This window comes from Phoenix dactylifera, chromosome 2 (genome assembly GCF_051530095.1).
Source record: "Phoenix dactylifera cultivar Ajwa chromosome 2, Ajwa_hap1_PhDact_Kaust_v1.1, whole genome shotgun sequence".
Classification (NCBI taxonomy): Eukaryota; Viridiplantae; Streptophyta; class Magnoliopsida; order Arecales; family Arecaceae; genus Phoenix; species Phoenix dactylifera.
Window position 1 is genome coordinate 31,518,290 of NC_143191.1, and position 22,559 is coordinate 31,540,848.

The 22,559-nt window shown below is 35.7% G+C and overlaps 2 protein-coding genes across 5 annotated transcripts; both read right to left on the reverse strand.

Annotated features, from left to right (window-relative positions):
* Positions 1-2,095: 2,095 nt before the first annotated feature.
* On the reverse strand, positions 2,096-2,844 carry LOC103711500 (small ribosomal subunit protein uS9). The gene has a single exon (XM_008797662.6). The coding sequence runs from the start codon at positions 2,742-2,744 to the stop codon at positions 2,316-2,318; it is 429 nt and encodes a 142-aa protein (XP_008795884.1). The 5' UTR covers positions 2,745-2,844; the 3' UTR covers positions 2,096-2,315.
* Positions 2,845-5,305: 2,461 nt separating this feature from the next.
* Positions 5,306-16,559, reverse strand: LOC103711499 (putative E3 ubiquitin-protein ligase HIP1). Of its 4 annotated transcripts, none has more exons than XM_088715881.2 (7): positions 16,148-16,538; positions 15,933-15,962; positions 11,219-13,122; positions 7,671-7,721; positions 6,158-6,256; positions 5,936-6,079; positions 5,306-5,637 (listed from the first exon to the last, which is right to left on the reverse strand). In XM_088715881.2, exons 3-7 carry the CDS (start codon positions 13,007-13,009, stop codon positions 5,506-5,508), a joined length of 2,217 nt encoding a protein of 738 aa, XP_088572007.2. In that variant the 5' UTR covers positions 13,010-13,122; positions 15,933-15,962; positions 16,148-16,538; the 3' UTR covers positions 5,306-5,505. The 4 variants fall into 4 exon arrangements, with proteins under 4 accessions (XP_088572007.2, XP_088572006.2, XP_008795882.2 ...); XM_088715880.2 differs by having other exon boundaries at positions 15,657-15,962; positions 16,148-16,462; XM_008797660.5 differs by lacking the exon at positions 15,933-15,962 and having other exon boundaries at positions 16,148-16,559.
* Positions 16,560-22,559: the final 6,000 nt, after the last annotated feature.

Below are 22,559 nucleotides of genomic sequence, written 5' to 3' on the forward strand. Positions count from 1 at the left end.
GGGTTGCTCATAATATTTGCACTGTCTCTACGGTTGTGTCCACATTCTTTGAACTTTTAAAATAAAGTTTATACAGTTGTATTCCCACCACACTAGCTAACCTTACATGGTCCACCTACAAAATAAACAATTGAATTGATTCCTACATACAAACATTATTGATGAAACAAAGCAGAAGACATGCAAGCAAAAAGAATAGAAAATGAAGGGAAGTAAATTCCAGCTTCTTAGGAGACAAAAGGACAACCACAAAATATAATAACACCGAAGCTTTGAAAAAAATAATTAAATTCAATACAACTGCCAGCAGAGTCTACGACAGCATTCCGTGGTGCTGCTCAAAAACAAAGATATCAAAGCAATAATTTCATTCTCATGCAAGAACAACATATTGAAAGTTTCAAGAAAAACATAACATAGGGCATTACACCTGCGCACATGAGATGGGCTGGCCATTTTTTTAAAAAAAAATAAAAGTAAAGAACATAATGTATAAGCTTTATTCATAGTATCTAGGATCAGCATAACTTCTGTAATTTTATGTTTTTCAACTATTTTTCCAATTAGGCTGCCTCCTTTGTTAAGGCAATCAAATTATTTCTCGTAACTCACTTTCAGGTAGCCTTAGACATAAGCACCCTCCCCCTAGTCATACAAGGGCCCTGTCAAGTCTTATAGTTTCACAAAGCCAGAACATTTCAGTTGGTTACCCTCACCAGAATATCTTGAACTGATGCAAGTTATACAACATAATACATTCATCTCATCACTAACCATATACCTCAAAATGCCATCACCGATCCAAACTCAACATTTTCATCATTGTTATATTCATATCTCATATGCTTGAGCCCTCATCACTGCACAAAAAAATGTAATGCAACCCTTACTTTCATCCCATGAAATTTTTCCTTCAGTCCCCAATACCATGGCATGGTCACATGAATCCTCTAGAGCCGGGCAACCCAGAGTTCATTCAACATTCAATGATCGATTCGATGAAATAAAAAGTTTACCTGTGTATTTGTGGTATAATATGACTAAGATGTAAAAATCCTTAAAATATACCAAAGTATTTGAAAAAAATGTACTTTCCGTGGCATATTGGAATAACATGTGACCCAAAAAGCTTCCAATGATAATTTCAACATTGTATCATTCATAAGCAATAAACACTATTGCCCTTCCTTTACAATATCAATAATTAGTTCACGAAACATGATCCCTCGTATAGTCCCACATGAGCGAACTCATCATACTGTTATTTATAACACTAGGAATCACTCTTCCATGCATAATATATTTTTCTTCCATGTACTCAACATACTCTTTAAAGACTTGTGCTGCTAGAACTTCACCAAGTTACCATTTCTACTCTTCACATAGTCCATGTTGGCATAAACACTGAGTGAATTCATTCTCTTTCAGCATTTCTTTAAGCAAATGCATATCCATAAAATAAACTTACACCAAAATATTATCTGAGCTAAGAGCCCACAGATAGTCAACAATGATTTGAGCATCCTACTCTGTTCTAATGTAGAATCATTATAGAAAACCAAAGTCTGACTATTGTCTTCCCAATGAAGAATCAAATGTTTAAACATTAAATTACAATCTATCCAGACTACATAATTTCAAACGTCATAGATCAAAAAATGACAGATTTTTTTAAGATGAAGAATGGAGAAATGCTGATAAACAAATAGTAAGTTAAAGTAATTCCTGTTTATTTCCCAAAAATGAGGAAAATGTCTATATATCGAACCTAATCAATAACTGTCAAGATAATTCTTATAATAATGCCCCAAGAAGGCAGAGCATTTGCTACAATGCATATATATCCATAAATCTAGTTATCTTCAGCACGAATGATAATAGAAACCTAAAAATAAATAAATAATAAATAAACAATAAGCACTACAATCATTTATACATCAATCAATAATCACATGGCAATAAGAAATCACCAAATGACCTGAATCCCTAAAAACCAATCTTTTTCCTGTACCTCATCATCATCCAAATCATTCAAATTCCCAATATGCAAATCTTCCAAATGGCACGTCACATAAAGAAAACATAAAACTAAATATAGAATCAAAAGTTGCATCACATAGAATTATGCAATCAGGTCTAAGCAAGCAGTCTTGATGGTTAAATTCAAAACCATAAGAATCCATAAAAAAACACCAAAATAAACCTTAATGATCCATCTCAAACAAAGACAAGATATTAACTTTAAGATCAAATTCCAAACCCAAAAACTGTTCCAAGAAACGGAGGACGACCCTGATAAGACCAGCGGGGGCGACCTAACGGTAGGACTTCTGGAAGCGAGCGCGGGCGCCACGACCACCAAACTTCTTGGGCTCGCAGCGGCGGGGGTCGGCGACGAGGAGGGTGCGGTCGTACCTGACGAGGATGTCCTTGATCTCCTTCTTGGACTGCTCGTCGACGTACTTCTGGTAGAAGGCGACGAGGGCCTTGGCGATGCTCTGGCGGATGGCGTAAATCTGGGAGGTCTTCCCGCCACCGCGGACGCGGATGCGCATGTCCACTCCGGCGAAGCGATGGCGGCCGAGAAGAAGGATGGGCTCGAAGGCCTTGTAGCGGAGGATCTCCGGCTTCACCAGCTCGATCGGGCTCCCGTTCACCTTGATCAGGCCGCGCCCCCGCTTGCAGTACGTCACCGCCACCGCCGTCTTCTTGCGTCCAAAGCACTGCACCGATTCCGTCGCCATGGCTGGGCTCCCGCCGGAGTCAGAGAAAAGGGGGGAGAACGAGAGGAAACCCTAGGAGCCGCAGTACATATAAGAAGAGCGCGGGGGAGGAACCAAGAAGGCGTTAAATAGACGGCCGCTAGGGTTTTACGACCTAGTCAGGAGTGCCCAAGATTTGGCTTTTACGAAATTAACCTACAAATTTATAGAAAGAACAAGGTGTTATGTGTAAATTTGGCACTTGAGAGCCCCCATCAAACTTAGTTGGCTTTTGATGACCTAAATAGGATTACTATGCAATAGAATGCTATATTCTAGTAATTAAAGATGCTCGATTATCTACAAGTGACAAGTTTGATATGGCATAGAAATTCAAATTTGCTGACCATATAATACCAAAATTATCCTTGATATATTCCATATAATTTGCAACTATTAAAAAAAATTAAATAAATTATAGGAAAATACACATAAATGGCTAGCAGCAAGTCCATGCAAATTATACGTACATTTGTTTGGGCGGACTAGTTATAATTTTGATGGAAAAATTATTAATCTTATAAAAATATCTTAATTATTATGATAGAATTAATATTCCTATTTATACACATATTATATTATTATTTTAATAATACTATTTATTTTGATAAAAAAATAAAGGCAAATAGAAGCAACATATTAAATAATTTTATGATATAAATATAAAATACAATAATATATTTCTATTACAATTATAAAAATATAATTGAATAATAATATGATGATAATACATTATAATATAACATATATCATAAATACTCTGTATATATAATATTAATATAATATAATATATTGAATATTGATATAATATATCAATGGTGTATTGATTTATCAATTTTTCATACTGGACTGTGAAATATTTTTGTCTTTAAATATTAGCCTAAGATCACTGCCCGTAGTGATCTTGGAAATCTATCTGGGTTTGATATCACTGGTTGGGACTTGGGAGTAGGGGTGATTTGAAAATTATTACCCTGTAGGATTACTAGAATACAACTAAATATGGTGATCTCATCACCTCCACTCACATCACCATTGATCTTGGAGTCATCACCCTACTCCAAATGTTCCCTTAATGCTTTTTACTTTCAACCTCTTTGTAACATAAATATTATGTTATGATGTTCTCATTTGCATATGTATATATGCATATGTATGTATGTGCTGATCTTGGAGCTAGTCAAGGCATTCACTTGACAAAAGGCTTTATAAACAGAATATTAGGGGTTGTGATGTGTCGGGTTCAAGTTCGGTCAGATCGAGACATAAGTATTAGAGAAACTTACTAGAATGAACCCAATTTATTAATGAAATAGATTATAAATCTAAAAATGACACCAATCTATCTATTAAACAAGTAGTCTGAGTCAACCTACATAACCCCTTTAACTAAGAGAAATAATTTTTATACTGAACTTGAGATTTGTGTAAGTTTGATCCATCCCCCATTCTTTGTTCTTGCTTTACCTTATTCCTGCCAAATTTGCTAGTATATTTCAATTGATAGTTTAAATTCTTATTCATTGGAAAAATGAATATTTCGAATGTAGAAGCTTTCATGACAAGTTCGTGGAGCAATCTCAAAAGAATTACCCTAAGAAAGATTCCCACGGTGCTAGAGAACATTAAAACCTAACATGTTTCTGTGACTGATAATATTGAATCCAAGTCTATAAATACCTCAACAACTGCCCTTTATCCTACTAATTACTAATAATATTATTGAGATGCCGTGCACCAAGAGAAAAGGGAGAAAGAAAAATTACATTGATATTGTTTACCAATTTTTTGCTTTGTTTTTTGTTTATGCTTATGGAGTCATTGTGTCTTAACCCTAATGCTAAATTTGATATCAAGTCGCAGAACAATATCTATTCTAATATATAATAATACGGGCTCTAGAGTTCGTACTCTTTTCCCCAACCATATCGCCTCTAAATCCAGAATCGTTTCTCAACGGGAACATCTAGAATCCGTATAAACTCCTCTCAAAACTCATTGCTTCTGTTTCTTACAATTAAAAGAAAAATTAAAGGGAGAAACGAATGCAGAATTCGCCAAGTAATCCCAATTCTGTTCGAGCAAGAACTTGAGAAGGAAAAACTGATTAAAAAGATATAAATAATCTCAAGTACTTCTCGTGAAAAAGGTGCGATACGCATTCATAGAAAAATGCTTATCCATCTTCATCATCGAACCCAGTAACTGTAAGAAAAACAGGAAGCAAGATCAATAAAATTGGGTTGTTGGGGCATCCATCAAACTGGATGCTGAGAGTCTGACAGTTTTCATTTTGATTAATTATGAGAACAATCCTGGTTCCATCTCTGGTTTTCAGATGGAGCTGGATTGGGTTCACCACAACCTACCAACACGGTTGCAGACCCACTCTATAGAGGCTTATCAGCCCACTGCAACCAGGTGAATGAATCCAGCTTACTCAATTAGTGCTGTTATCTATGACAAAGCTCAGCATGGTGCACCCAAGAAGTAGTATACATGGGCAGAACCAAGAATATTCATAAAATCCAACCATCTCCATCTTGGACACATGAAATGTTCAACTTTAAGGAATTGTCAATTTCAAGGAATTGCGAAAATTGCAAGGCAAAAAGCACAGAGAATATACTAATCCACCACAGTATTGATTTAGTGAAACAGAGTAGATAAAATCACTCATTCTGCTTGAAGCTCGCCCTACTCGCTAATTTGGAACGGGCGGGGCGCATGCCACCCTTCTCTTTCAGGTCGCTAGAGCAGTTGTCTTGCATATGGGACACGAGTTCTTTAGCGTCAACCACTGTTTGATGCAGGCAGCGTGGAAGTCATGCCCACAATCCAAAGTCCCCAGCTCTTCCCCTTCGCCGTACTCTTCCTGCAATGCACAGGACAATTTATTAAGGATGCTAATTATGTACGCTAATATACAACGAGAACTCCCCATGAGACAGACGTCCATCGGACATTCAACACACTCCCACATGAATCTCATGCAAGTACCAGGAAAATGGAGATGAGCAGCAGGCACTTTTGAAAATTTCATCAACGGGGGAAAAGAAAAGAAAAGAATTGTGAATAGTACTGCTGTCGTGCTTGATATGTGAGAACTCCTTGCATGCTGGAGATCTAGTAAAAAGGAAGAAGCAGCCTAAGACCTTTGGAAGTGGATTTACCTGGCAAATGCAGCATGGTTCAACTTCCGCAGGTGAATCCGATGGAGCGAATGTATATTTTTGCTGCTTTAGGCACTTCAAAATCATTTCCTCACTAAGTCCAGTGCTTACATTTCCTATCCGCTCTTCCAATGCCAATAATTCCTGTAGAAAATGATGGTACTGTTCAGAGGACCTTCAGTTGCAAAGACAATAGGTAACTGAAGAGGGATTGTCTGTTACCTCATAAGACATATTATCTACATCAAGCCGCATGTCCCGGTGTCTGTCATGCAAATCACCACCCCCAAAGAATACGGACTGGTCAAAGATAAAGATATCCTGGACAAATACCACCAATGAAGGTCAAATTCCATGGCACAGAAGATTCTCTCTTTTGGGGGGAAAAAAGATGTTGGAACCAGTTAGAAAAGCACTTTGATGATCAAAAGATAAAAGGAATATTTTTAAAACCAATCAGAAAGCACTTGATGATCAAAGTTCATAGAATATTGCTGATCTCGCACAGCGTTGCTTTGGGATTTCTCTCTCATCGCATGAGCTTAAAATGACCAACCAAGAAGGTAAGCTTTTCTTTCCTCAAGAAAGAAGGCGGGCTTTTCTTTTTTACCACCAAGTGCCGATTAAGGTTTCAAGGCAGGCACTCTTTTGTCAAAAGATACCATGGCAGGAATTTGGTATCAAGTTAATGGGTTGATATTAGGTTGGGGACCAGCAATAAAATTATCTTAAATTTTGATCATAACTTGATCCTTAGAGGAAAAGGCTCATTGGTTAAAGTTCAGATAAATGTAGGATGATAATGGACTTTCAGGATATGATAGGCCAATGAATTGACATTAGATAAACATAAAGGGTTCATGATGAACCTCAAAAATAAGCTACTAATATGAAACAAGAAAATGCACATACATGTTCCTCAACAAGTTACCGGCATATATCAAGAAATATCAGGCACAACGCAGTCAGGCGGGAAAAAGCACAAAAGAGAGGGGGTGGGGGGCGAACACCTCCTCCCCCCTTCCTAAACAGCTGAGGGGAAAATCATTTCAAACCTCTCTCTCTCTCTCTCTCTCTCTCTGCGCGCGCGAGAGCCCGCATGCTTGTTTTGTGCGTGCAACAGAGAGAGATAGGGTTGGTGTCAGGTTGGCAGCTAGTCATAAAAACGTGTCAATGATTATGCAATGGATCCAAATTTGATACATGTGAGAGTGAATAGATATGAGGGGGGCACTTATGTAGACATCTGACAGCTGAGACAAACACATGAGAATGGGGATCTGGTGGTTCAGATCTCACATTAGTTTTGAAGAGGTTTGATGCACATTTCACATCACTGGGAAGAGGTATAATCAAGTGGCTGTGACTGGAACAACAGAGCCATGTGCAATCACTATATTACATAAAATTGTAGTTGGAGTTGAAGGAAATGCAAAGGATAGAGGACTCCACAATACGAGTTAAATTAGTAGACTGCCAGGACATGCCCATCAGCCACAAACTAAGCTAGTGGTCAGACTAGTGAGATTGGGTCATGTGATCAAGAAAGCTGGCTGCTTGCACACAAGCCAAGCTGTAGAAGCAAGAACTAATGCTCATGGGTTATGGCATGCTCCAAATTCCCCATCCTTTGGTGGCAGATGCCACATAAACAATAACATATGGTCACCATACAACTGATCATATTAGTTATGCACATAATAATGCAGATAACAACAAAAAAATAAATACTGACATCAAGCCGTATATTTTCTGCCCGTCGGATGAGATCCAGCGCATTACGAATCTGTTGCAGAGAGAAAAATGTGATGAACACAGATGAAAACTAAAAGACAGGTAACTTCAGTGTAAGTGTTCTCCATAACAAAAGCAAGCTAGGTAATTTAGGAAGCACCCAGAAAATGTAATATGATACCCAGTATAAAATCTGGATTTATTGGTTTGATGCAGAACTAAGATGGCCAAATGATCTTCCTATGATAATTAACAGCAATAATACACCTCCCTTTTTCTGATGAACAAATGCATATAAAATAGCAGAGGTCTAGAAAAAGAAAACCATTAACAACTCGAGCTTGACATATGAAAAATGCCAAGATTTGAGTAGCTGCTTTAGAGATCCATTTTGACAATTATCAAGATTTTGTAACAGGAAGGAGAATAATCAAAACATCTATGAGCATGATTAAGAAAAGGAATTAAACTTGCAAGCTTGACACTAACTGGAAATCCTTATTGACAAACACGAAGATTTTGTAACACAGGGATAAATATCTATGAGCATGATTAAGAAAAATGAATTAAACTTGCAAGCTCAACACTAACCCAGAACTCTAGCAAATGATCCTGGGATTATTTCTTCTTCATGAGGCAACCTTGGTTGAACAAGTTTCTATGTTATGCAGCTTCTAAAATGAGGAACCTAACAATTTTAGTTTCTTTTTCTAAACCTACTGCATGTCATCTTCAGAAGAAGAGCAAAAAGGAAATGCAAGTACAGAGCACCTAACTAAATGCCAAATTGTTAATTTAGATACTACAATATTTTAATCCACACTCCAAGCTACAACTTCGGTAGAGTTTGACTTTCTACATCGTAACTTTAATTTGATGTACACCTTAAACTTACAAGGGTATTCTAATGACCGTTCAGGAACCACTTTGCATCCCTTAGTAGTCATTTGGCTTTATCAATGAGGCCTACTTCAGGTTATATTGTGAGTGAAATGTTTTTGTCTCCATCTAGCAAGGGCTCAAATAAATAAATGACTGATTCTATGTATTTCAGTAAAAAAAATGATTAATAATTATGTGATAGTTCTCATGTCATTTTTTGGGTCTAGTACTGCATAGTACTGCAGAAAATAAATGATGAAACTTCATAATGTTACAAAAGGTAGCCTTCAGCGGTTCACATATAAGATTGCTTTGTCATGCAAATATCCTTCCCATCAAGCCATTTTTACCTAAAAGATCATCTAGATATCAGAAGCTTCCAACATGGTTCGAAGTTGCATCTGAATTCCAGATTCATGTTTGTCAATCTCATAGTTATGTTTGGAATCTGTTTTGAATATCACAGACCCGTTTTTTTCCAAAACAACTAGGCCATTTCAGCCAAAGCTCAATAGTTCAGCCCTTTCAGAAAGAGACTACCATGGTCTATGAGCAAATTGAAGGCTCTCTCTCTCCTCTTCAAATTTTACTCTTCTTTTGCCATAAGCATGCATAACAACATTATTCTTGATAATATCTCTGTTACTTTTGCTCAGGAATTCATTAAAAAGATGTCTTTAATTCTTTGTGGTATTTTGGTGCAAAAAGAAAGAGATTCTTCCAATTATCAATCAAATTGGCTGAATAATAGTTTTACTTTTTCTCACATGTCTACACATAATTTCATTAAGATCACAAACATGGGAATACAACATGATCATAATTAATATAAAAAGAAAAACCAGAACTTATAAAATTTCTTAAGAACTTAAATATAGTGCATGTAAGAACACAAGGCCATAAAATGTTGCACTGTAAGACATCCTAATGTTTGGATTTATATGCAAAATTAACTCTATTGGCTTCAAAAATATTTATCAGAATATAATACTATCCAATTAATAACTTTTTTCGGCATTGCTTGCAAGCATATACCGAAGATTGTATTATTTGGGCACAAAAAATAATTTTCTTGAGTAATCAGGTAAAATTTATTTCTAGGTGTTAGCACTTGAGAATATGATTCTCAAGTCAAAATATGTGAAATTCTTTCTAGTCCTTCTAATCTGATGAATATAGAACACCATGTTTCTTGGTTAAGCATTAGGTGCCTCAATTTTTTGTTAGAAAAGAATAATATGTAGGGGTGTCAGGGTGGGGGAGGAATTTCAGTCTTTGAATATGGACAGCAAACTAAGAAGTTTACCTAGTCAATGAGGAATTGCCTGACAACAGTTTTAGTTGGCTGAGCAGATAATTGGTCAGATGTGCTCATAGTACACAAGTACATGATAAACCATACGTGCAACTACAAGCAGAGCTGGTGAAGTAATAATGAAATGATGATCTGATGGGATGAAAAGATGGAGATGAAGATGGAGATGAAGATGGAGTTAAGGGTGGGGATGTCACAAGGATAGGGATGATGATGATCACGATGATGTTAGAGCGGCAATGATCATGGTGATAAAAACCACATCTCTTCACCTGACCTTCGCTTTAGGACAGATCACCAATTTTTTATGACGGTTGGGGGATGAGCAAAGCCAATGAGGATACTTATGATGGCCATCCAGATCATCTTAGGAGCAGTAGCATGGTAGTCTTATACATAGGTATGTTTATGGGATGGTCAACTATTTTGTGAAAGAAATTATCAGCAGCCAACACATTTAGCTGTGGAAATATGAATCATCTTCCTTCTAACCATGCACATCTAGTATCTAATATAATTATGTTATTCTCCATCTCTATGATATTTATATGCCATACTTAATATAATTCCTCTATATCTATACTCTTAAGAAAGAAACATCACAGTTCAGCAGCCACAACATGCACAAGCAGTTGTTTTTGACAATTTAAATAGATCCCATAAAAAAAGGTGACAGAATGTATATGGGCAATTCCAAATAGCTCTATATTTGGAAATGGCAGACAAAATGGTGAAGCACTTCTAGAATGGGTGATGCTCTCATGCAAGTCCGCACTTACAGGAAATTTCTTAAGTGGCTTGGACTAGAGGCCAATAAAGATAGCATATCAAAATGATGTGTACTGGAACGTGGTAGAAGCATATATGAGTACATCTGAATAGGCCAGAAAACAAGCCAAAAATCTGAGCTTGCTGGAAGTTTTGACTTCTCCACTGATTTTAAAATGTATCTAGTGTCATGCCAGTAAATTTCGGCACACCAGTATAACGCTTGTTAAGATATTATTTGAAATTTGTTTGAACATCCATTGAGGACATTACCCAGGTCGGTACTCCCAGTTAACATGCAATTGCATATGTATCTACCATGATATACTTACAGATAAATTCATGAACAGAAACAGTAGTAAGCAGCAAAAATACTCAGACATAAATCCCATGCTTTTATTATTGCACCGGTCCTTATCTCTCTATAAGTAAATATGATTATTAGCCAATCAGCCTTCCTGGGATGACTGTTAAATGTCAAAGTTCATATTATACCAAGAAAAGCAATTATCTTGAAAAGGAATAATATATTAAACAAAAACCTCGTAAATACCCTCGTGAAGATGAATGTACCAAAAGCATACCTCTGATATCATCCTGCTTCTTCCCTCTCTTGCAGCTACCAGATTGCGCATTGACAGGGGATTGCTTGGAACACCATCACCCTGCCAGTCCATTAAAAGTGCTGACCTCATGTGTGGTTGCTGATGGCCACGGAAGCCAGCTCCAGATTGGCGGCCACCAATCTCTTGTGAGGTAGAAGAATGGCCATGACGTGGAGGTAAATTGATGCTCTGACCTCTAGATTCAGGGCCACCTGAAGGAAATAGGGATCTACGGACAATTTCTGATAAACTTCGGTGATGCTGTCTTGGAGGATTTTGATGGGATGTCCAATTTGGTCCTAATGATTGATGAGTCCCTGCACCTGAGCCAGATCGTGATGAAGGCAATGCATTTCCAGGTATGCTTGAGCTTCCATTTGTTAAACTCCAACTTGCTGGGTCTCGCACCAAATGTCTGGTATTAGATGGGGGGACAATCACTGGAGGCTCTGAAATATCATTCCTTGGCACACTCCTTGAGCTTGACTCTTCAACAGCTGATCGCTCACCTGCAATGACTTGAGAACTTGAAGAACTACCAATCCTTGGATTGGCAGTTCCATTCAATGGAAAAGGGTGCATATTTGAAGACAAACCAGGAAAGAGTGGTGCCGGAGGTTGACCATGTGGACTTGCACCAGTAACACCTAGCCTAGAATCCACTCGCTGATTTAAAGGGTTAAGTAAAGAAGATGGTTGATGGACAGACCAATGATTAGGTTGCCTAATAATATTCCCTTGAAGCCATGGATTAGGCGGAGACATATTAATTTGATGCGAAGAGTTTATTCTCATTCGGGTATTTCTCTGAAAGCTTTCTGTATTTCCTTCCGAAATATTGAAGGGATGGTGATGATAAGCCACTGCTCTTGTAATGGTGTCAATCCTTGGGTTCTGTTGTTCTTCAGGACGAACTGAACCTGTTAGATGACTAGATGAGCTAGATCCATTTAAACTAGTAATATCACTATGATGGGCAGACACAGAGCCCAACAAACTATTCTCATTTTGGTTAAAGCAACTTGAACTTCCACTTGTTGAAGACTGCCCAGGAACTCCTTCAATGTTCTTTCTCTTACACGACAAGCGTCGACCATCCAGTATGCCTCCTTGTCTTGCTCCACTATCATCTGACAAAAATTCAACACCCCTGGAAGCATTTCCAAAAGTATGAGAAGAACTACCTGATGGAAAGACATATTCATGCTGCAAGAAGCCTGAACTATGAGGATGAGGATACATCGCAGGTTCTGGGTTCTGGCTGCTTATACCAACATGTGCTACATTGTAGTCTGAATTTTGAGAAAATCCATTAGAACTGGAAATTTGTGAAATTGATTGGCCATTGTCCACCTGATTGCTGTTAAGACTTGCATTCACATTTTCCAAAGAAAGCAAGTTGGTTGCTTCAGACCGAGATTCTTCCATCCTTGGTCCACCTCCCCTATTAACTGTCAGAGAAGATGTCCATCCCTGTTCGATTTCTGTTTCATCATAGCTGACCTGGTTTAGTATGTGCTCACCAGAGCTAGGTCCACCTCTACTCCAAGAACCTAAGCTAGCACTTTCTTGACCGGCCATATTTCCATATAATGTATTTGTATCACTAGGTGACAGTAGATGTCCTGGTAAGTTCTGGGTTTCTACTGGATTAAGAAGCAAATTACTCCAGTATATTTGCTGATCTCTGCCAGAGTTACTTGAATTCGATCCATGGTCAAATTCAAATGTCTCAGAGAAGGACTCTAGGGTACTCCTTTGCCCTGGCATCAGGGCTAGTATGTTCACACCTCTTGAGAACTTTGAAAGAAGTATTAAAATGTACTTCAATACAAACAGTTAGTTGTATGTAGCATCAGCTTTATGGTTTCAACAGGACCCACCTGCACAAGGAGAAAACATAAGGACCTAAAATTCGATAACGAAGCGGATTTTCTGCCAGTCACCTCTTTATTTTAAAAACTTACAGAAATGCAGAAAACATCATTAATTCATGATCTTGCAATATAGTTTGTAAAAAGAAACGCAACATACAGATTAAAAGCTAGCAATTTCCCAAATCCTTTAATGTAAATGGATGACATGCTTTCCTAATTAATTGTCCAAATATAGGTTCCCATGTTATACTGGCTCTTTCCAAATAAGAACCCAAAAGTTAAAAAAGTACAAAGGACAGATACTCGCTCGGAAACTTGGAACTATTTTGTAACAAATCATGCCAACAATATTATTGCTTTCACAACAAAAGGAATCTTCAAGATCTGTTTTTCCCATCGTCCCTGTCCAGTATGCAAATAAGCGATCTACTAGATCGAAAGTAACAAGGTAATAACCAGCATGCTTTGCTCTATTTTTTAAAGGAAAAAGCTCCAACTTTATTCCAGATTTTCTTTTGTACTCTTCCTTTGAGAAAGATATGTAGTGTTATGTAGTTCATAAGACTCAGCAACCATATACATAATTTCGTTATTTATGAAAGAAGTAGCATCATCTACCTGCTATCTAGAAATTTTTAAGATACCTTTACCGACCTCTAAACCATGACTTGAGAGTAGTTAGATATTGTAGCTTAAAATTATTTTCCCTTAATGTAGTAAGGAATAAAACAGCTCATAAACTTAAGCCATATATCAGGTCATAATATGAAGCCAGCAAAATCAATGTGTAAACAATCATCAACAGATCATTATCAACGTACAATGAAGACTGGTTCATTTGGAAATTCCAAGCACCATTGTCATCGGTGTCAATATAAATGCATTTGCACAAACTAATATATTTGACTCACTGATTGGTGATGAAATTGAAAATTTGACATAAGCATTATGCCTCTTTTCATAAAAGGTAATTCTATCATTGTTGTCTGAAAGGTTCTATCTATGGTTTGGGTTACACTTGGAGTCCATACAAAAGCATGGCCTATAGTGCGGCTAATATTATCTGAGCATACACATGAGATATAAGGAGACACTCTCCAAATTCTATTAAGATAACAAAAGGTTAATGGTAATATGTCCACAAGAAGCTCTTCTTCCTCCTCATAGTGCTAAGACCTGACTATTTAATTAGGTCAGAATAAGGTAGCTTCCTCCATTAATTGCATCATTGAATAGACACTAAACAAGATTGAGTTATCAATCCTACTATGAGGTAGTAAGATGAATGAAAGATCTTCCATAGGTTTTACTATGTCTACCCCTCTCCCTATAACCAAATTCTAAAGCATTCATGTTATATGTTTCTTCAAATTTCATGATATCGTTCACATAGAGTTTTCATATATACAACTGACACCTATGAATACAAACAGATGGAGACCTAATAATAACCTATACAAACATACAACAATTAGTTATCATCTCCCATTAAATTATTTTTTTCTCAATGCAAAACTTGCAACTCAATGCTAAACTGATGGTGTCATCATATATAACTTTAGGCAACATGCCATAATGTACCCGACTTGCCTACTGCTGTTGGATAAGATGCGACTTCATCGACATATTAAGTTGATAGATTTTCTCATATAAGCATTCCACAAAGTAGACCTATGACATTTTATAACAATTTTTTATAAGAACAAATGAAGAAGACCATGTATTTCAGGACATTATGGAAACATTTTTTGATCTACTTGTGTAAAATTCAACAAGATATCAGCTTTCTGAGATACAATCCCTTCAAAATATAGTTACAATAATAAAATTAGTCACTTAGAGAAAACATACTTTTTAATATTCATCTAATTCTATGGTTATTTGATGCATATCTAATACAAGATGTTCTACTTGTACTCAGCCTACCTGAAACCAGAGGCTCTTTTTACTAGCAACGATAGCCTTGTCTTATAAAACTTTATTCAAATGAACCTAAACTGGCGATGGCTGTCATTCTATTGTGAAAATTAATAATTTGAATGTTTCTATCAACATGTTTTAACAATACTCAAGCTTATCATAAGACATCCAAATGTCTACTGCAACATGTGCGACATGCATAAGCTCCCTTTTCATTTCCCTGGGCATCAACACTTCCCTAGGGATCATGATTCTTTCAATGTTGTATCAATCATTTCTTCCCAATTGCCATCCAGATCTTCTTTTCTATTTGGCAGACAGGAGTCTGGAATCTATAGAAATCTGATCAAAGACTATTGCTTGTGATCATATATCAATCCTTTAAATTGTTAAGCATTTTAGCTATTCTACTTGACTTGGTTGCTATATTCATCACTCCTAGCTTTCAAATTTGGGCTACATCAATTGCCAAGCGTGTAGTAAAGGTGAGACTAGAAAACGGTAACTAAAAATCATGTCTCTCGGTTCTACATAGGCAATTCAACAAGCAAAATAGTGCTACAGCCGTTTACTCAAAAATCAAAAGCAGAAGAGCAATCAGAAATAGTAGAAAGGAATACCTATTGTGCCTAGATGAGAAAAAGATCAGTTACCTAAAACCCAGCCAAAAGATACAAACAAGAAAAACCAAACTAATAGAAACAAAAGATCAAAACTTTTGTGAAGAAGAGTGATGAAAAACATGCGAACGCCTCCTCCGTTGGCTACCGTTTCATCTTTTCAAGCCCACAGTAATCCACATACCAAGGCAAGCAGGACCTCAAACAACACCAAATCAAAAGAAAAGGGAAAAAAATAAAAAAAGAAAAACCATGATCCGATCTCCAGACACCAACCAGAATTGACAACAACCAAGACCCAGATTCCTGAAATTTGATGAGAAAAAGGGGAAATCTTAGCAATCAAAGAACAACCATCATCCACCGAGCTTCCAAACCATACAAAGATCGAATTTTTTTTCCAAAAAAAAAGACTCCATGAAGAAAAACAAAAGAATCTCTAAAAAACCACAAGCGGTTAGATTTCAGAGATCAGATTCATCAGAGCTTACCACGGAACCGCAAATCGATCGAGAAATCCGAAAGATCGAAGAGAAAGAAGATTCCTTTGTCCCTCTTTCTATATGATATGTAAATAACTCGACGGTCGCTCCTTTGCTTCCTCAATTAGATATAGAACAAGGAAAAGGCCTGTTCTTCCTTGATGGTTCGGAGAAAGGAAAGGAGGGGAAGGGTGGGTGGCGAAACAGGGGAAGGGGGAGGGCGTTTGGAATAGAAAGAGGGGAGAAGGAGAAAGACAAGAGGAGAGAAGAGAGATAGGGAATTTGAGGAATTTTCTTTTTTTCCTTGCAATGCTTTGGTGCCCCTCTAATTTCTGGAGTTCTAATATATAGACAAGTAATGATAACTTTGATGCATGCAAAGGAGTCACTTGCCATGCATGCTGTGAACCTCACCTCTTACACCTCATCTTTGCTTTCCACTCCGAAATTTAATACATGGCATTATTACAATTTTCCTATTTTTGATGTTACTATATTATTATATTTAAAATTAATTATTCCAACCAAAAATAAATTAATTAGTGTGCCTAGGAAATTGCAAATTGCCCCATGTTAATTCTTTAAATTTTCTCAAAAAGTATTCTATATCAGCTATCAGGTCAATATAAATCACTAAAGACTATGTATGAAATCGTTGTCTTCCGCATTGTGATAGTATATATGAAAAATCAAAATTTAGCGAGAAGCATGCTTTTTCTAAAATTTTTATTTAATTATCTGAAAATAGAAAAAAAAAATCACCAATAAGTGGTGGAGATGGATTCAAGCTTTATGGCATTCAAGTAATTCTATTGTTAAAAAGACTAAAGCATGTTGATCTAATTTTTGAAATAAAAATAAATCTAAACCCCAAAATCATCTACTATTTTTTTTCTAGAAACATTGAAATTGAGGAAGGAAAAAAAAAGAAAAAGAAAAACGCCTTTGTATGACTTTTGGCTTATCTGTAGGGTATGAGTTGGGGTAATTGTGACCAAGTATGAGAAAATTGAGATATTAAATATAAGCCACAAGTTGGATTAGAAAATAGAGGAAGATTTAGCTTATCAACCAAATCTATTTAGAGTTGCTTGGAGTTTGTCATGTTGATGGTTGGATTTGCAAAGATAGGTAGAAAGATAACAAGGAGTGAGAGAAGAGAAAGAAAAGAACGGTCAACCACCTAACTATATATTTCTAAATTTCTTCCCTTTGTTATATAATTCTTTGAAAATTTATGTCACCACACCTGTGCTTTTTCTATAACTAGGAAGGAGGATATCCAATACTGGTTTTTGGTGGATTATACTTATTTTTCTTTTCTTTTGTTAAGAAATTTTAGATTTTATGATATTTGTGGTTCTTCAGCAATGCTAGATGCTTCAATTAACTAATTCCAGGGCCTAATAAAGTCCAGCCTATTAGAAATTTTAGATTTACCTTACCCACATCTAGCTTATTGACGAAATATTATATCCTACACCTAGTGCATCATATATTGTAATTTCTCCTTATTGACACCTTGTACTTCGTCGAGTCATAGCATATCTCTTCACAATTTACTAATAATGTTTTCTTCGGATGATGGGAAAGAGAATATTTTTCAAAGGCAAGTAATGTTGGAAATTTGGAATGATAAAAATAAGGCAGAAGCCACAACTTCCTTGGCCCTCAGAGTCAAACAATGGGGAGATGAGTCTAAACATGCCATCAATTCACACCCCATATTCGAAAACCCCCCACTTTTTTTGTTAATAATTGTCTTAATCTGCGTTATTGGGTCATCTTTGTCCATATCTTTGGGTCCTTTCCTGCCTAATCTTCTTGGCATCCATATCCGTGTGCCTACTCTACTTGTGCCTTGAAATTTCACCATAAATGCTTCTAAACAACCGGAATGCAAAATACTAAATACATCTTACAAGATTCAAATCAAAGACATTCTCCAATAAGATGATGGTATCTATGAGAATCCATACAAATATGTATTTTGTTCTACATCGGCTATACATTAGGTATATCTTAAATATTTGTATAAAATCAAGGAAACCAAATAGCATTTTTTTGGCTAGCTTGTTTGAATGGGGTTCTGGATTATTACAGATGGTACAAAGTAAATCCGGTTCATGGCTCATGTCGAATAGGAGATACTGCAGCACAGGTCTATTTGGGTTGACCACAGACCGATCATAGTACTTATAATCAGATTTGTGGTAGTTGTGATTGGATTGTAATGGATCTGGACCTTTAGCCTAGTCGGCATGCTATGGCTGAAATGAGAAAAGTATGGGAGGATCCGTGCAGATGTGTGTTTGGTCTCATATCAGTTATGCATTGGGTAGATCTTGGACATTTATAAAATATCAAAAAAAATCAAAATAACATCTTCTCGCTAACTTTTTAGGGTAAAATTTTAAATTGTTACGGTATCAAACTTAGGTCAGGCCCTAATTGGCTATTATCAATATAATATGCTTCCATTATATTATCATTACTAATAATGCAGTGCCATTATAACTAAGATTGCGACTAATTTAATTGATGTATACACTCATGTTTTCTGGCGCTTATGCTATATATAATGTTGCAAATTCATTTAGATTTTTATCTATGTATTGAAGAATCAGTGAGCCAACATTACAAGTTCACAAAATTTGTAAATTATATTATTATAACCTTTGTATGTTGAAGTGGATATCACAACATACCTTTTGAAAAAGAATAACTTTTTAGAGACTTTCATTTTGCAAAAGCAATCCCTACCCTCCAATTAGTCCCACCATGCGTTTCATCATCAACATTAATTAGCCCAACCCCAACCTAAACCTTCTCCACGTTTGGAGTTTGTTCTCTGCATCAATGGACCACAGGAATCAATGCTTTCTCATATTAATAAATTTGGCTATCATGTTTTCTTCTTAATAAACCACATTATTGGTTTGAAAGAACGTTTTGAAGGAAGAAAAGTAAGCAAGCATTCCACTTTACAATGTTAACATTAGGTATGACCTATTAAGTATATTAAAGCATGCTGAGAAATCTTTTTCACCATATGTGATACATCAACGCGCATCTTTGTCAACAAGAATCCAGTTTCTTCTAATCCTCTTACCATCACCCATGCCTCTCTCTCTCTCTCTCTCCCTCTCTCGCACGAGCGCACGCACACGCACACATTAAACCCTCCAACCCACTTCCATTGTGTCCACATGGATCACACTTTTCTTTCCATCCCATCACCATCGGCCCCTCCAATTTTTTTCTCCCATCTCTCATCTTTTTTTTCTTCCTCACTTGCTCGTCAACTTCCATTTCCTATCACACTCCAGTGGATTCGGGTTGTATCTTTGGTGCGGAAGAATAGCTGTTCTTCTTTCACGACATCAACCATTAGATAGCTTCTTGCATAGATATCAAAGCATTCTAAATTCTCTCGTCCATCCGCAATTGCTGCACTAGGTGAATTCTTCTTTCGCACGAACGATATAACCCTGGTCCCCCTCTAGTTACCTCTTATCTAACCATGGTACTAGAGAAAATTTGGATTCTTTAATTAAATTATGTATCTTGTCACTTTATCTTTCTTGATATCGGTTTTATGGTTTGTGATTTAATTAAATTTTTTTAGCACATGATTCTATAGCTTTTTCTGATGATAATGCTGCATAAATTTGATTTGTCATTCGTTGAGTTATTACTCGCGCATATCATTGTTTGTTTGGTCTCTGCTTGTAATATTTGAGTTAAGATGTGTAGAATTGAACCATCCATCTAATGAAATTATTGCTACCCAAAGAGTATCCTAGATGGCCAGTAACATGTTTGATTGTCAAAATTCTTATAATAGAGTTCACCCTTGCTATTTTCATATTGAAATATTTACTATGAAGCATTTGCTGATTCATAATCTTAAAGGACTTTTGAAGGAAAGATTTTTTTCTAACGAACACAGGAAAGATTATTTAAATCATAAAACATGACCAATGTTGGTGATGGTTTGTCATGTTTTGCAAATGTTCTATAAGTCATTCTAACTGCACCGGAGAAATGATATGAATTGATGTCATCAATGATTTGCTTATATCATCAAGAATACTTACAAAATCATTTCATAAGACTCAATCCTTTCTCATGGACCCTCTTAAGAGAAAATTAATTTCACTATTCACATACAAGGCAATGTTTATAAAATCTGAGGCAAATCTGATCTCTAGAGTCCATTCCCAGGATAAGCGCAAGAGAACAGAATCCATATTTTTTATTGATAAATCAGATTTGTTATATTAATCTAATATAAATACATATGTAGGAATCAGAAAATAAAATATACAAGAAATTAAAAGAAACATTTGTCACAATATGTCTTCTGTGTGATTGGCTACATATGATGTCATCCAATTTACAATACTATTTGCTTTTCTATAAATATATATTACCTCGTATGGACATAAAGTAGCTCCCATTCTCCAGTGAAGAGATTTAATCAATTTTTGACCAAAATTCAACTTTCTCATATGAATACCTCATCGAGTAATTACCGCATTATTAATATATCCTTTTGTATAGCATAAAATGGACAAGTTAATTTTCAGACATAAAAGCATTAAAAGAAAAGGCAATAGGTCACGCACTTGATCAAATGTTGACATGGTTAACTTTAATATGGCTTCCTAATATATTTCTTGTGCTCAAAAAATAATTTTTCATACTTAAATTTGAAATTTATTTCATTTTTTTCGCTGCATGCGTGAAAGGAAATACACCTGTTAAGAAAATTTTTGAAATTAACTTTAAGACAGCTTCCTAAAATATTTTTTTTCTATATATGATAATTTCTAATATATTTATTATATACACAACTTCTTAAAATATTTTTAATATATTTAGATAATTTTAATATATCTAGATAATTTTTATTTTTAAAAATTTATGAATATTAAAGATGATTTTTTTATATATTTTTTTGAATTTTGAAGAGCGATTGAGTTTTCTCTCTCTTCGATTTAATAGTTGCAACGATGAAACCCGAGCAATGGATAGGGAGACAATAAAATTTTAAATACAAATTTATGTAATAGAAGAATGAATAATATCTCAGAAAATATAATGAAAAATAAATATAAATGCAGGAAGTGGGAAATAGAATGAAATTCCTATACCATCCCCCCTCTTCAAACCCCTTAACCGTGGCCTCTCTTGCTCTTAACCAACTTCTCAACTGTGCACAAAGAAATTATAAATAAGAATTAGATTGTTCTATAAGAGGAAAACTAATTATTTTATTCAAAACTCTTTCTTTCTTTTTGTTACTCTGTGCCTCATAATCTTTTTCCTCTTTTATAATAAAAATCTTTCATAATTCATGCAAAATATATAAAATAAGAAAGCATGAAAATATAATAAGAAACTATGTGTGTGTGTATATATATTAATAAATTTTAAATGAAGAAAAGAAAACATATAAATATGACAATTAATTGATCTAAAAACAAAGATGAGAAAAAACCAACTAATTATTGCTAATATTAATACTAAACGGCGGGCAATTACAGGGTCACACCGCCCGGCTATAGTAGTTCATAGTTGGCAACTTTTTTTCAAGGTTGAGGACAATCTTAATACTACAACGTTAACACCTGACTTTGCTATGTGAGGACTAATGCAGGCATGTATTTAGTTCCACATTGGTTATTTGCTGGATAAATCTTGAGTATTTATGCAGGATCAAAGAACCCAAATAATATTTTTTAGCTAGCCATTTTGAGTGAGGTATTAGCTTGTTACAAATGGTATCAGAGCAGACATGGCCCATAACCTATGTAAACTAAGGGACACTGCAGCACGGATTCATTAAGGCTGACCACGGACTGATCGTGGTGCTTATGGTTAGATTTATATAGATTTAACCCCTTAGCCTGACGAGAATGTCGAGACTTAAATGGAGGGAGTATATGAGGATCCGTGCGGGCGTGTGTTTAGTCCCACATTGATTATTTGCTAGGAAGATCTTAGATATTTATATGTTGTTACAAAGCTTTGGTTAGATGATGGGGTTGAATCATTGTAGACTTGCTTCACCACCTTTAGGCCTTGGTTGCAACTACAGTAAAAAAAAAAGAGGAAAGAACCAAAAGTGATTATTTTATTTTCTTCCTTAATATTTTTTTTATGCATGATTTTTTTTTTGCTAGCATTATATTTTTTTTTCTTTTTGAAGGTTCCTTTTGTTTGCGCTATTTTTTTTTTCTGTGAATGTAATATTTTTTTACATGACTTAGGACTTTTTGGTTTTTGCACCTCTAGGCCTTGGTTGCAACTACAATAAAAAAAAAGAGAAAAGAGCCAAAAGTAATTATTTTATTTTCTTCCTTAATATTTTATTGTGCATGATTTTTTTTGCGAGCATTATATTTTTTTTTCT

Excerpts from the sequence above, each read along its gene's own strand:
- LOC103711500 (XM_008797662.6), bottom strand. The coding sequence starts at position 2,744 with ATGGCGACGGAATCGGTGCAGTGCTTTGGACGCAAGAAGACGGCGGTG.
- LOC103711499 (XM_008797660.5), bottom strand. The coding sequence starts at position 13,009 with ATGCCAGGGCAAAGGAGTACCCTAGAGTCCTTCTCTGAGACATTTGAA. Across the intron at positions 7,722-11,218 it reads GAAGCAGGATGATATCAGAG|ATTCGTAATGCGCTGGATCT; the intron begins GTATGCTTTTGG and ends TCTCTGCAACAG. Across the intron at positions 6,080-6,157 it reads TAGATAATATGTCTTATGAG|GAATTATTGGCATTGGAAGA; the intron begins GTAACAGACAAT and ends CATTTTCTACAG.